We start from the raw sequence: 15,849 nt of genomic DNA, 5'->3' as shown, positions 1-15,849 counted from the left end.
GAGGTTTAGCAGTACCCAAGATTTTTTATAAAAGTTTTGATAATTTATTTTATGTTTTAATCTAGAAAAGGTGATTATTCTTAAATTCTATTAACAGCAAAATAATATTTTACTACATTTACATTTTTCAATTTACTGTTGCTCATCTTATAGTTTTCCTCCCTTTCCTGTAAACATCATTTTAGTAAGAAATACAAAAATTAAAAATAATTTTAGTACTTTTCTTTGTATTTACTTTTTGATTGTAGATTTTTCTTTTTTTTATTGAATATTTTTATGATTATTTTATACTTACATATTATTATCATTAAAATCTAGAATTACATATTATATCTGGTCAAATAGAGACTGTTTATAAATTTTTTAAATGCTCGTTTTTCTAGTTGACAGAACTTGTTTACATTATCCCTCCTGTATGAGCAGTTGAGAAATTTTTCTCAGTTCACAAAAGTTTTTCTGTACATGAATAACCACTATGAATAGTTTAAAATGTATTGAATTTAGAATTGAAGAAAATTAAAACATTTTTGTAAATATAAATATATTCATATGTTTTACTGTGTGTAATAAAATGATATGAAATTTTTTATTAAAGTATTAATTTAACACACACAGTGAAGATATTAAATGATTTTCCACATAATTTTAAGTATAAGTCAGAGGTTTTACAAACATTAGTGTAGTCAACACCAAGCTCGTAGTAATGTAAAATATTAATGCTTTTAATTCTTTGTGCGGTCCATAATTTATTGCTGACTAGTAGTAGAAATATAAACTTACACTTCTTTAAAACCTAACTGCATGTACAGTAAGCTGATGTAATGTTCGTTGAATTTACTAAAAGCACCACCTGCACTTCTGTTTTGATCAACATGCATTGCTTGCTACGACCATACTGTTTTAAGATATTTTTAACAAATTTAAATTGATTAAAACTGATCCTAAATTATATTTTTATTACTTTTAGTAAATGCACTCATAAGAAAATAAAAGAAGGTTATTTTTACTTCTACAAAAGGATTATTATTAAATAAACTTCAGTGAAATCTGCCAGTTTTAAAGTTCTGTCGTACCATAAGGTTTTTGTCTTTGCAGTATTAATTTTTTTTTCTGCTTAAATTTTATTTATTCAGGAAATTTATCTTTGATAATTCACACTTTAATGTAATTCTTTATACTTTATTTTTCAGGTATCTCATTTACACCTCGAGAAGTGGGTGAACATACTGTTTCTGTCAAGAAAATGGGTAAGCATATTACCAATTCACCATTTAAGATCAATGTTGGTGAAAGGGAAGTAGGTGATGCTAAAAAAGTTAAAGTAACTGGTGCAGCATTGAAGGAAGGCAAAACACATTCTGAAAACACTTTCATGGTGGATACAAGAAATGCAGGTATGTCTACTTTTATTTAATTCTTGGATTTATAATTTTTAACCCCTCATAGTGTCTAATTACAGTGAGTTTGTTATAAAGATTTTGATAAATTTTGTAGCTTCCAGTTCTCTCTCAAATTACTGAGCTAGATAATATTTGGGTGAGAAACTAGTGTATTGGCCACTGACTGGCCAAGTTTTTACTTCTGTACATAATCTTTACTTTTTAATTCTGTAACTGAAAAAAAAGTGTAGTCTTAAGTGATAGTCTTTTTTTTCTTTTTAATAATGTTTTCCTTTCTAAAATTGACTATTATCTTTTTCTAGAAAATAAATTAATGTACTATCTAAAAAATTGTAAATTATGATCTCAATCCGGAGCTTCGTCAATCATTTTGTCATTTAAAATAAGATAAAGAAAAAACACATTATTACATTTTATTTAGTTATTAAATCAACACATCAAAGTGTACGATAAAGGGTGATGTGAACTTAGCCTAATAATTTCACATTAATGAAATAAAACATGGATTAAAAATATGTTTGATTAAAACACAGAAGTACCCTGCACAATTATATTTAAATAAACTGGAAATAAATGGTAAATGCTTTAATTTTGATTTTTAACTTTTTTGATGGTAAACAAACCAAATTTCATTATAGAACATCTTTTGAAAGACTTACTTCAAAACATTTTTAGTCATTTTTCCAACGATACTCAGTGATTGGTGCTTCTGTTTTCACAATGTCACCAGTTGATGTTACAGCTGGTGATTTTTTAAATTAGACAAACAGTTTATTTAGAATGGGATCAAAAAATTAGTATAATTTGAATTGTCTGTTCATTTGGTTAAAAGTATGTAATGATTTATTTATTTAGCATATGGCACCAAAACATAACACCAATTACAGTCAAAAATTACAAACATTTAACAAATTAATATAAGCTACTGATTCTGGAGTTGCCATCAGGAAATCTTCAGGAGTCCTTCATAAGCTGTCCTAGAGCAAACTTCTGTGATGTGTTTAACAGTTTGACTTTCAACACACTCACAAAGGAGTGTCAGTGTTTTACCCCATTTATACAGGAAATAGGCACACCTGCCATGCTGAGTTCGTATTCTGTTTAGTGTTGACCATTCTTACGTGGCAAGTCAAATCCCGGCAGCTTTTGAGTAAACAAGGGATTTGGTTATTCTGCTTTGTGGTACATTCTTGACACCAGGTGTCCCATAATTTTCTTGTACTCTCTTACAAGAGCGTTCATACGGCGCAGGTTTGGAGGTGGTATGAGGCTCAATACTGGGAGCCATTCCACAGGAGTAGACCTGATAACCCTGGCAATCATTCTCATAGTGTTATTAAATTGAGCATCAATTCTATGAATATAAGGGCTGTTTAGCCACACTGGCGCACAATATTCTGCAGCTGAGAAGACGAGGTTCAGAGCTAATGTGCGCAGAGTGGAAGTCGATGCTCCCCACGTTGTTCCACAGAGCTTGTGTATAATGCTGAATCTTGCTTTCAATTTCTCTGCAGTTTTCATTAGGTGCTCCTTAAATGAAAGCGTTATATCAAGTTTCATGTATTCTTGAATAGAATTTTAAGCTCCCTATTAGCAAACTTGTTACTCAGATGGAAGCATGACACTTCTATGGATTTTACTAGCATTTGGTTGGAGGCGCCATCTTCGGAAGTGCCTTCCCAGTTTCTCCAGGTCAGCCATCAGGACCTCCTCTGACTCTTCAAATGATCTACATTTTGTTGTTAGCATCCAGTCATCGGCATAGGCATGCTTTTTAGTCCTTGTCTCTGGCATGTCTGCAACATAGAGGCTGAAAAGGAGAGGCGCAAGTACCGACCCTTGTGGCAGGCTGTTCTTGAGTTTCCTTGGTGAGCTTATATGAGATTCAATGATAATTTGGAACATTCTGTCGTTCAACATGTTGTTAAGGAGGCGAGCTGTTAGTTTGCATGGGGTTACATGGAGGACCTTACAAATCATACCTTCTCTCCAGACAGTGTCGTAAGTGGCTGATAAATCAATGAATGCAGCAGAGGTTTTAAGATTTCTTTGGAACCCTGCTTCAGTGTATGCTGTGAGCAAGAGAACTTGGTTAGTACAACTTCGTTGTGGCCTAAAGTCTGCTTGTTCAATCAGTATAACATCAAATATTCTCTGACAGATTATGTTGTAGATAAGCGTTTCTAGTAATTTATATGTCACTGATAGCAATGCTATAAGCCTGTAGCTCTTAGGTAAGTTTGCTGGTTTCCCTGGTTTTAAAATGGCTACTACCTTCAATTGCTTGAACTCTCTGGGTACGCTACCAGTCTGCATTATGTCAGTGAGGAATCTGGCCAGCCAAAGTTTTGCGTATTTTCTGCAGTTTAATAAAAATTCTGGATTGATACCATAGAATCCTGGTGCTTTTCCTGGAATGATATCTTTGAGCGCGACTCAAACTCTTCAAGTGTAAAAGGGTGAGCGTGCTCAGTCTCAACTGCCTCCCTCCTCAAGGTTCTTAGTTCGCATTTTATCTCAATTGTGTGCGCTCTGCCTCTTGGTGCTCTGGATGTTGCCACTATGTGAGACGCTACAGTGTTTGGGGGAGACATTTGCTTTTTGTCTCTGAATAGGAGATCCGCTTCCTAATTTTCTTAGCAGAATCCATGCATGATGACTCGAGGTTGAAAGTTCAGGCTTCCCACCGTTTCTGTTGTCTTGCAGAATCGAGGCTACGGAGAAGCTCATCTGCCACCTCTTGATCGCTCTTCTCAAGGAAGCTTTGGTAGAGAACTTCATTGTTTTGGGACTACCCTGGGATAGATTCTCTGCGAAACCCTCTAGGGATGCACTTCTTAGCGGTACTTGTTACTGCTTCAATAAATCTGCTATAGTTTTTGCTGATTGGTGGTATCCAGCCTAGGCATTTATCCAGATCCCTAGAAAAAGTTTCCCAATTAGCCTTTTTGAAGTTTGCTCTAGGGCAGGGTACAGAGGTCACGAGTGAAATTTGGCTACTTCCCTCTATAATAACTGGACCGTGCAGGCTGTGAGGAAAGTCACAGAGAACTTTTCAGGTGACTTGCAGCAGCCAACCTTTGCTGTCAGTTGAGGTGAAACAAAGGTCCAGGTTAAACTACCACCTCCAAGCCGCTGATTTAAAAATAAATCGATCTTTAGCATCAAAGACAAGACTAAGATTCTCATCCTCAGCCCATCTCACCATAGCCTCAACGTTTGCATCACAATCCTTATATTTCCATTGCTTGTGGTGGCTATTAAAATCACCCAAGTAGACCGCAGGATGAGGTTGTATTTGAATTACTGACGTTGGACATGAGACAGATGGCAGTTTATAGATATTGGATGCTGTTATACTTCTGATTTTAACTACAACATTATGAATTTCATTGCCCATGGAGGTGGAGATGAGAGTGGCGTTTTCTATATCACGTCTAACATAAGTAGTAGCAATGCCATACGCATCATGGTATGTGGCACCAAGTAATTCATATGCAGGTATTTTGCCTCTTTTCTGCAATTGTTCCTCAGTGTTACAATGTGTTTCCTGGATTGCAACCAGATCAATATTGTCATTCTTCAGTAGTTTTGATAAATACTGGCTCTTAGAATAACTTATGCTTTCCATATTTATGTGGCAAATTTAGTTTGAAGGTCCAAGATTTCTTGTTTGCAAGTCCTGAAAAGGACTGTTGGGTATATCTAGCGACATGGCCTGCATTTCATAATACTGTAGGCTTGTGTCTGCATGGTCAGGAGAACCTATCTTCTTGGTTTGTCTGACTGCCAGTGTCTGCTAGCTCATTTAGCGTTACCCAGGGTGCACCACGTGGAGGCGAACTAGCTTTACACCCCTATATATAATGATATTTTTTCAACACTCACACTTTTCCTCATATCTTAATAACATCTGCCTAATTAAAAAAACTCATCAGCTGACTGCATAATGAAAACCTCAGACCAGTCACTGAGGATGATTGAAAACATTTTGTAGTAAACTTTCTAAAAACATTTAATTATAAAATCTGATTTGATTTTCTCTTACAAAAGTTAAAAATTTTTTTAAATGTATGGGTATGAATAAAACAAATATTAAGCTTTGTTAGAGACACACTAGGTAGTAACAATTTGTTGAACACATAATAACAGAATGCATTCGATGTATGTTTCTCCAAATTGTGAAACACGATTATGTGACCAACACAGCTTTTTAGTCTTTTGGAGAAATGACATTATAGTTGGTAAAGGGTTAACACAATAAATGTATTTTTTCACAACAGCTGAAACACAATGTAGGCTGCCTGTTTAGAGATGTTCTTTACAAATCTTTTCTGGATTCTTTAATTATGTTTCTTAGCTGTTTTTTATTCATTCATAACTGTTTTTTTGTTTGAATTATGTAATTTCTTTTGTTGTCTTACATCATATTTTTGACAAATATTATTCTGTTATTATTGCTAGTCATTTTTGAGTTAATAATGAAATCAATTTTAGAAAGGAATTTTATACTTTCATTCTGCTAGAAACAAGATTTTTTCTTGATCTTGCCATATAACCTTGAAGCTTGTGCGTCGGAGATGGAAATGGAATTTCATAATGTTTGAAAAATGCCATGCCTGAGCGGGATTCAAACTGGAACCTCAGGATGAAAGGCCAAGATGCTACCATGAAGGTCGACAGAGTATATTTATTTCTAATCCTAAGGGAAAATAGTTTTAGAAGTGCAAAAATTACTTTATGACTTAGATAAGTTAAAATTCTGTTGTTTGTAAGTGCATTTATTATAATCAGATTAGTGGTAGATCATAGGAAGGAAGTTAACAATTTATAATATTAGTTTTTAACAAATTGATTAGCATAGCAATGTGACTAAACATTGCTACTTTATAAATTTTATTTTTGTTAAAATCTGAAATCATACTTTACAATATCTTTTTGTATATAAGGTTAAACATATTTAATCAGTGGTAGTAGATCAATGTAGAAGTTACTAATATGTTAAAGTCTACAAGCATTTTAAGTAAAAAAAGAGAAGTTACATTTGAAAAATTGAAAATATGAAATATGCAATGAGTAATTTTAAAAATGACTTGCAAACCATAAAGAATAAAGATGTGGTTTGTAAGAGGAGGTATATAAACATATATATATTTATGAAAAGTTACTAATTTTCTATGGAACTGAATTTGTAATTTGAAAAATAAATTAAGTTATAAATGATGTTATTTCTATTATTACTCAACATTATATAACACTTTTAATTGTGTTTTTTTATTATGTTAATTTAACTGGTGATGAGGATAATGACTCATCAAAGTGCATTTGTTAAGATACAGGTAAAGTTAGCAAACATTAACTTATGCATATATTTCTTAATTTCTTTACTTTTTGATGTGAAAACTTTACTAAATATTTAACTCTTCCTGAATAGCCCACCTCTGATTGAATATGGAACACTACAAAAATTATAATAAGTACCAGTAGTTGTGAAACATATTCATACCAAAAGTAGAGTGACTAAACCTTACAAATTTGATTTTGTTTTTATTTATTGCCTTTTTTATTGTTCATAACAAACATTTTAAATATCTGAAACTAAAATCTTTTTTTAATTTTCTAACATAATTTCTTTTAGAAGTGGTTTAATTACTCTAACATTCATATCATGATATTAAACAGAGATTTAGGCAATATTGCATAAATGTCTTTTGAAACATGTTTTTAGCATGGTTGTGATCTATCAGTTACCTGTTTTATAGCTGTTATAACTAATTCCAGTACATTTACATATTTTTAAACACAATATTAGATATATACTTTAAATTGATGTACTTCGCGGCATTTCTCTCAACAGTAATGTGATTACACAATCTTTTTCTCATTTGTTCAGGTTATGGCGGTTTATCATTGTCTATAGAAGGCCCAAGCAAGGCTGAAATTCAGTGCAAAGATAATGAAGATGGAACTCTTAATATTTCATATAAACCTACTGAACCTGGTTACTACATTGTCAATCTGAAGTTTGCTGATCACCATGTTGAAGGATCTCCTTTTACTGTAAAAGTGACTGGTGAAGGTAGCAACCGTCAACGTGAAAAAATTCAAAGACAGAGAGAGGCTGTACCCATAACTGAAGTTGGTTCTGAATGTAAACTCACCTTTAAGATGCCTGGTAAATATGATTTGCATCATAAGATTTGTTCATGATTTAAGAAAATATTATATTTAAGATGTACCTGAATTTTTTAATGTAGGTAGATATTTTTAAGAAATTTTAGTAAATAAAAAAGTAAAGTGTAAAATTTTATTATTTTTAAGTTTATCTTATCATTTAGTTTAAATTAATTAATGCTGTGGTAATCACAACTTTATTTCTGTTCTGACTGTAAGGAGTATAGCTTAAACGTCTTCACAATGTCTAGCTTCATGATTTGGGAACAGATTGATCAATTTTGATACAGTTTTCTTTAAATAGTAGTTAATACTTAAACAGTTTTAGTAATATATTGTTATAAAGTGCTTCAAGTTGCTTAACAGCAATGATTGAACCATCATTTTATTCATGAAAATATTAATAAAAGCAAATATTTATTTTCATTTTGTTTTAGTTATCTGTTAAGTTACTATGATAATTTTTCCCATTTTTTTTTTTTTTTTTTAGAAGAAGTTTTAATCATAACAATGTCATAAGCCTTTCTCAGCAAGTACATTAAAATAAAGCACTGAATTGATAAAGATAAGAATTTATTCACATAATTATTAATTTAGAGAAATAATTGAATCTGTTATTACACAAACTGTATATAGGAAGTGTAATTGATTTTTATTATTTTATAGATAGTTTTAAAACTGAAATTGATAAAAAAGTTATTCCATGTTGCAAGGGGGCTTTACTTTTAATAGTAGTAATATAAGTTGATAGTTTTGAATGAACTTACTTTTAGTAAAATATTTTATCTCCTATATTTTTTTAATCGGATAAAAATATTTTTATTTTATTAATTCATTTTCTTCCATTGAAGAGAGTGCTCTTAACATTTTATTAGAATAGTATTATTACAAGAGCAAAAGAAATATGTTGCTTTGTTCCTATAAACTCATGTTCATAGGTAAGACTGAGTCATAAAGCAACAAAAGGCAGTTCGATAAGTTGATTGTTCCTCTCCTTTACCTTTCCCGTTTTCGTTATCCTTAATCTCTTCTATGGATAAGGTAAACTGTGCTACCTTACGCAACCTTAAGGCTTACCAGAGTAGCATTCAAAAGTTGTACAAAAAATCAAAGTAGTGCTGAAGTATTTATGAGTTAAATCAGAACATTTTACTACTCTTACGATCTAACTTCTAAGTTAGATCTGTTCCAGTCTCTTAATGGCTGTCACGTATTTAAAGTTCCTGTGAGCTTTAAGGGGCTCTGGTCATTGTTTCTTTTTTTGAAAGCATTGAAACAGAAATTTATAATAAACAGCAATCTATTTTAGTATAACTTAAAGTTTCATTATCTCCATTAGTACTGTCATTTTTTTTAATGGAGTTGCTTCATCATTTTCATCACTGTCATTCCAATGAAACACTGCTGAGTCCCACCTTCTGCTTTGACACATGCACTACAATTTAAGATAAATGTTATCTGTAATTTCTTACCTATATATATATTTTTTTAATTTTAGAGATTCTGAATTATAATATGCTCCTTTTTTTCCAATAGGGGTCCATGTGATGGCCATACTTATTGTCACTATTTTTTTTTTTCATTGAATGTACTTCAATGATCTTTTAGACATGTATCAAGAGATTTTGCCTTATTATTCAGTCTCATAAGAATTATCAGACTGATACTGCTTTACTCATTCTCATGTTTTTTTAAATAGATGTCCACCTCTTATATAGATTATATTAATCCGATCAACCCAAGTACAAAATTAATAAAATCAAATAAAATAAAATAGGATGACACCTACCTCATTCTATAATCCAAGCAAGAGCGCTTGGATTGCGAGTATCATCAGTTCCTCTATAATTTTTCAAATCTTTCGTTGCAAATTATACATTAAAATTAAAATTGTACATTGCAAATTACATATTAAAATTAAAATTGAGATTTAAAATTGTTAAAAGATTCTTTTCCAATTAAATCGAAACAGAAATAAAACTAATTTCTTTTTGTATTCAAAATTTTAAATTAAAATTAAAAATTGCATATATACAAAATATGAAGTCATTAATAAAAAAATTAAATTAAAATTCAAAATTAATAATAAAAATAAAATAGATTATATAAATAACTTGATTCACCAAGTACAGAGTAAAATTAAATTAGGTATGATGACACTTACCTTATATCATTATATATACACAAGAGTACTTACATGATTTTCTTACATCTTCAGTTGATCCAATCTTTTAATTTTTCACGTAAAATTACATATTATAAATACACAACATAACAAAATAAAATCTTCGCAAATACAATAAAACAAAATCTGTTAAAACTTTGGATATAAACTTTAAAATCAATTCAAATCAAAATGAAATTAAAATTGTTTTTCTTTTAAATTTAAGATTTAAAATCAAATTAAAAGTTAAAGTTAAGAGTTAAAATTATAAATATGTTAAAAAGAATGAATATGTGTGTGTGGTTTGGCTAACCACTATTACATTACTGTGTAGAATTTTAAATAGATTAAACCAAAAATTAACAATATTCAATAAAGTGTTGCTATCTATTGCAGCCTTTATAATCGTGTCATCCTCATACTCAGTTTGTTGGTTGATCAAGCTGAATCCATTTTTATATTTATATATATAAAATCTCTCTAAAATATCATACCCCTATTATTGTTATTATTATTATTATTATTATTATTATTCTTTTTTTTTTAAATTTCTAATATTTAAAAATTAGTGTAAATATCAGATATTGAATGTTTATTATCAATCAGTAACATTAGAAAACCCCAATTTTCCATTTTTATATCTGAATTGTTCAGAAAATCTGGTTTTGAAAGATCTAGTGATCTTTCCTATATAAATATGGTCACAGTTGTTACATTTTATTTTGTAAATTCCACACAAATTATGTACACTATGTGAATCAGTATGTCTAATGTTTTTTAAATGTTTTATTATGTGACTGTTTGTCTGCTATGCAGGTTTAAACTTATTTTTATTATAAATCTTTGTAATATTTTCAACTATGCTGTCAGTGTATAAATATTTTAAATATACATCGTCAGTTTTTTGTGTTTCATTTATTGGTATTAGACATGTATTATTGTTAATTTGTTTTTCGTATATATTATCAATTAAAAATTCACTATAACCATTATATACAGCAATTTGTTTTATGATACCTATTTCTTCATTTAATTTATTTTTATTTTCATTATATTGTGTGTAATTAATTGATCTATTAGCCATGTCTATATATGTATTAATTTTGTGTGACCATGGATGATTTGAATATTATGTATTGTGGTTTTATTAGCAGTGGATTTTCTATATACTGACATAAGATGATTATTTTTATTACTTTTAACACTAACATCTAAAGTAATTTATTATCCTATTTATATCAGTTTCAAAAGTAAATTTTAACCCATCATAGTATGAATTTAATTTTTTTTAAATTATTAGATATTTATATATATACATATATACATATATAAAAACGGGTAATAGACTGCAAAAATATCATCAGCATGCCTAGTCCGTAGTAAAATATGAGTATGAACAATTAAATTCATACTATAATATGTTAAAATTTACTTTTGAAATTGATATAAATAGGACAAAAAATTACTTAGATGTTAGTGTTGAAATTAATAAAAATAATCATTTTATAATGTCAGGTATTTATTAATATTGAAATTGAGGGACATTACATTTTTTTTTTTTAAATGAAACACGGAAAAGTCTTACAACATTCTATAATCATATAGTTTTCACTCTATACAAACCATTGAGGAGATCACTGCTAGCTTAATATCACCTTGACAGATCTGGACTTTTCATCACATTGTGACTTGGTTGCCTCTGCCAACCAATGCTATGCATTCTCAGCCTAGCCTCCTTGAAGCTGAGGCAACTATCATTGGTTTCAGCAATGCACATATGATATCTAAGAATCCAATGACCACTGAGCAACTCCATTAGATGTTACATCTCCAAGCACCAGAAAAGTCTTACCTGTCACATCAAAATAAACTGGAAGTTTGTGGCTTGTCTACAGCCAGGGAAATAATTTTCCAGTAGAAGAGTTTAAGCTTTCCCTCTAAGTATGGAAATTTGCTTATTTGCTGATATTTAATCTATTTGCTGATATTATGTTTTTTTTTTTACAATACCTGTACTTTTTCTTTTGTTTCAGGAATCACATCATTTGATTTGTCTGCCACTGTCACATCTCCAAGTAATGTTACAGAAGATGCAGAAATTAATGAAGTAGAAGATGGACTGTATGCTGTTCACTTTGTACCTAAGGAGTTGGGTGTTCATACAGTGTCTGTCAAATACAAGGAAATCCATATTCCTGGTACTTAATTTCTTACATATATTGTAAAATAAATACGTTATAACTGTTGATAAAATCATTTAATATATGATTACTTTTTCATTATGTTAAAAGACATACTATAAAATTAAACAGTTTGGGGGATAATGCGATGATGATTTGTAAAGTGAAATCAATCATATCTATTGGGTTTAATTCTATTCCTTTTAATTTTTTCATCTGTTTTGTTAATTGGAGAGAACAGGGTTACTGACAAAGATAAGATTTTGGCATTACTATACCACAATCAAGAAGCAATGACATTCTAAGAATAAGCAGTCCTGTTTTTTTAACTGAAATTTTAGATAAAAAATTTTAAAGGCAAACCAAATAAAATTTTATAAATATAACATTGTCAAAACAAAAATTTATTAAATTTTGTTTGCTTTGTTGTTTTAAAAGTTTATAGTGTTACATAATTTTCATCAACTGTCATTGACAAAAACATACCATATTTCAGACCAAAAAGTAGTATAAGACTTGATTGTGTTTTCTGAGTTTTCATTTACAATTTTTAATTATTCATTATAAGATATAATTTAATCAGAAATTCAGATTTACATTACCTAAATGATGATAAGACTAATTTTTAAAAAATCAAAAAAGATTTGTGTGAATGATCAAAAATCTTTATATGGGATGAAAGAAATTTAGATTAAAACAGAGAAGTATTTTATGATTTTAATTATAAATGGATAAGGAATGAACAGCTAATATTTTTCTTAATTCACTTACACTACACTGTGGCCTTCATTAGGAATGCCAACCAACTCTCAAGCTTTACTTTCTCTAAAAATAAAAACTGTCACACTTCTTCCATCACTTACTTTTAATTTTGTTTTATCTAATTTTGAAAATGCATTATTAAAATTAAATGGTTCATTATTGAAATCACTGCTTTATGAATAAAAATATGTTAGATAGACATAAAAAATTGTAGGGTTAGATTTTCTGACTTCATTGTTTCAGGAGTTTCCTCACTAACAAGAATAAAGTTTTTGTCATCACTACACTCAAGTTCAATTTTACTTGAAATAACAGAATACATTTTTAAAGTTCTCATCATGTACTTCTGTTTCATACACTTTTTTATTTGTATCTATGTCTCCTACTAATTGTAATGTTTTTTTATTGTCTTTTACTGCGTTCACTATTGACTTCAGTTCTTCTGATTCTGTTTTTCTATAATAATTATATCTGTTCATAATTAGTACATTCTTTTACCATTCTTCAATAACCTTTATATTTTCAGAGACCTACCATAATATGCTTTACCATCTCCTTGTCCCATAATTTCTTCTTTTTTTTTGGAAAATGCACCAGTACTATGCTACCAAAGATTCTTAGATTACTTGTATCAGGCCTTCTACTTGTGCAGAGTTCATAAGGAATGTTCTGTAGTCCTAGATTATAGATCTCCTTTAGTAAGTAGACAGTATGTAAGGCTTGTTTAGAAAGCTCAAATATGGCAAATAAAGTAATTCAGTTATCTCTGCACACATAGGTGCTGAGTTACTTTACAAATAAGCTTGCTACAGATTACAATATAGAAGAAGCAATTTGTTTGTGGATTGTTTTATGTATTCTAAATGTTTAAAATAATTGAAAAACTCACAATTGATAAAATTTAGTCTGGTATCTTCTGCTTTAATGCAAGAAGTGTGAGATGAGTAAAGATCCAGTTGCAGAATAGTGAAGATATGATAAAAAAAATAATCAATGAGTGATAAATGTTAGAAGCTTAAAAAGGGTTGGTAGAGTAGAAAATTTAAAAAGGGAAATGGATAGGGTAAACGTGGATATAGTAGGAATTAGTGAGGTTCGGTGGGAAGAGGAAGGCGACTTTTGGACAGGTGACTTTAGAGTAATTAACTCAGCGTCAAATAATGGGCAGGCAGGAGTAGGTTTCATGATGAACAAGAAGATAGGGAGGAGAGTGGAGTATTTCAAGACGCATAGCGATAGAGTCATTGTAATAGGATAAAATCAAAACCTAAACCGACAACGATTGTTAACGTCTATATGCCTACAAGCGCCCATGATGACGATGAGGTAGAATGTGTATACAAAGAGATTGATGAAGCAATTAAACACGTAAAAGGAGATGAAAATTTAATAATAGTTGGAGATTGGAATGCAAGCATTGGAAAAGGCAAGGAAGGAAATGTAGTGGGTGAATACGGGCTGGGCAAAAGGAATGAAAGAGGGGACAGACTTATAGAGTTTTGCACAAAGTATAATTTAGTAATTGCCAACACCCAATTTAAAAATCATAATAGAAGAATATACACTTGGAAAAAGCCAGGCGATACTGCAAGGTATCAGATAGATTATATCATGGTTAAGCAAAGATTTAGAAATCAACTCGTTGACTGCAAAACTTACCCGGGAGCAGACATTGATAGCGACTATAATTTGGTGATAATGAAATGTAGATTGGGGTTTAAAAACCTGAAGAAAAGGTGTCAGATGAATCGGTGGAATATAGAGAAGCTTGAGGAAGAGGAGGTAAAGAAGATTTTTGAGGAGGACATCGCAAGAGGTCTGTGTAAAAAAGATAAGGTAGAAAATGTAGAAGAAGAATGGGAGAATGTTAAAAAGGAAATTCTTAAATCAGCAGAAGCAAACTTAGGCGGAATAAAGAGAACTGGTAAAAAACCTTGGGTTTCAGACGATATATTGCAGTTGATGGATGAACGTAGAAAATATAAGAATGCTAGTGATGAAGAAAGTAAAAGGAACTATCGGCAATTAAGAAATGCTATAAACAGGAAGTGCAAATTAGCAAAAGAAAAGTAGATTAGAAAAGAGTTCAGAAGTGGAAAGAGAAATGATTACTGATAAAACAGACAGAGGATACAGGAAAGTTGGAGAGAATTTTGTAGTACATAAATTGAAATCTAATAATGTGTTAAACAAAGATGGTACACCAATATATAATACGAAAGGTAAAGTCTATAGATGGGTGGAATATATTGAAGAGTTATACGGAGGAAATGAATTAGAAAATGGTGTTATAGAGGAAGAAGAGGAAGTTGAGGAGGATGAAATGGGAGAAACAATACTGAGATCTGAATTTAAGAGAGCATTAAAAGATTTAAATGGCAGAAAGGCCCCTGGAATAGACAGAATATCTGTAGAATTACTGTGCAGTGCAGGTGAGGAAACGATTAATAGATTATACAAACTGGTGTGTAATATTTATGAAAAAGGGGAATTTCCGTCAGACTTCAAAAAAAGGGTTATAGTAATGATACCAAAGAAAGCAGGGGCAGATAAATGTGAAGAATATGGAACAATTACTTTAACTAGTCATGCATCAAAAATCTTAACTAGAATTCTATACAGAACAATTGAAAGGAGAGTGGAGGAAGTGTTAGGAGAAGACCAATTTGGTTTCAGGAAAAGTATAGGGACAAGGGAAGCAATTTTACGTCTCAGATTAATAGTAGAAGGAAGATTAAAGAAAAACAAACCAACACACTTGGCGTTTATAGACCTAGAAAACGCATTCGATAACGTAGACTGGAATAAAATGTTCAGCATTTTAAAAAAAATTAGGGTTCAAATACAGAGATAGAAGAACAATTGCTAACATGTACAGGAACCAAACAGCAACAGTAATAATTGAAGAACATAAGAAAGAAGCCGTAATAAGAAAGGGAGTCCGACAAGGATGTTCCCTATCTCCGTTACTTTTTAATCTTTACAAGGATTTAGAAGAAACAATGAACGGTATAGATGAAGTCCTACGCAAGAACTATCGCATGAAAATAAACAAGTACAAAACAAAAGTAATGAAATGTAGTAGAAATAACAAAGATGGACCAGTGAATGTGAAAATAGGAGGAGAAAAGATTATGGAGGTAGAAGAATTTTGTTATTTGGGAAGTAG

The 15,849-nt window shown here is 30.6% G+C and overlaps 1 protein-coding gene across 10 annotated transcripts in view; it reads left to right on the top strand.

Moving 5' to 3' along the window:
• The window catches only part of cher (filamin A protein cher), a 570,661-nt gene that overhangs the window by 520,051 nt on the left and 34,761 nt on the right, over window positions 1–15,849 (top strand). For all 10 annotated transcript variants that reach the window (XM_075363574.1, XM_075363565.1, XM_075363566.1 and 7 more), the window contains 3 exons: window positions 1,191–1,394; window positions 7,294–7,575; window positions 11,772–11,936. In XM_075363574.1, coding sequence (XP_075219689.1) covers window positions 1,191–1,394; window positions 7,294–7,575; window positions 11,772–11,936 — 651 coding nt within the window. The remainder of the gene's footprint in view (window positions 1–1,190; window positions 1,395–7,293; window positions 7,576–11,771; window positions 11,937–15,849) is intronic.

This window comes from Lycorma delicatula, chromosome 4 (genome assembly GCF_047948215.1).
Source record: "Lycorma delicatula isolate Av1 chromosome 4, ASM4794821v1, whole genome shotgun sequence".
NCBI lineage: Eukaryota > Metazoa > Arthropoda > Insecta > Hemiptera > Fulgoridae > Lycorma > Lycorma delicatula.
Note: the sequence above shows the minus strand (reverse complement) of the source record. Positions and strands in the feature narration are given on the sequence as shown.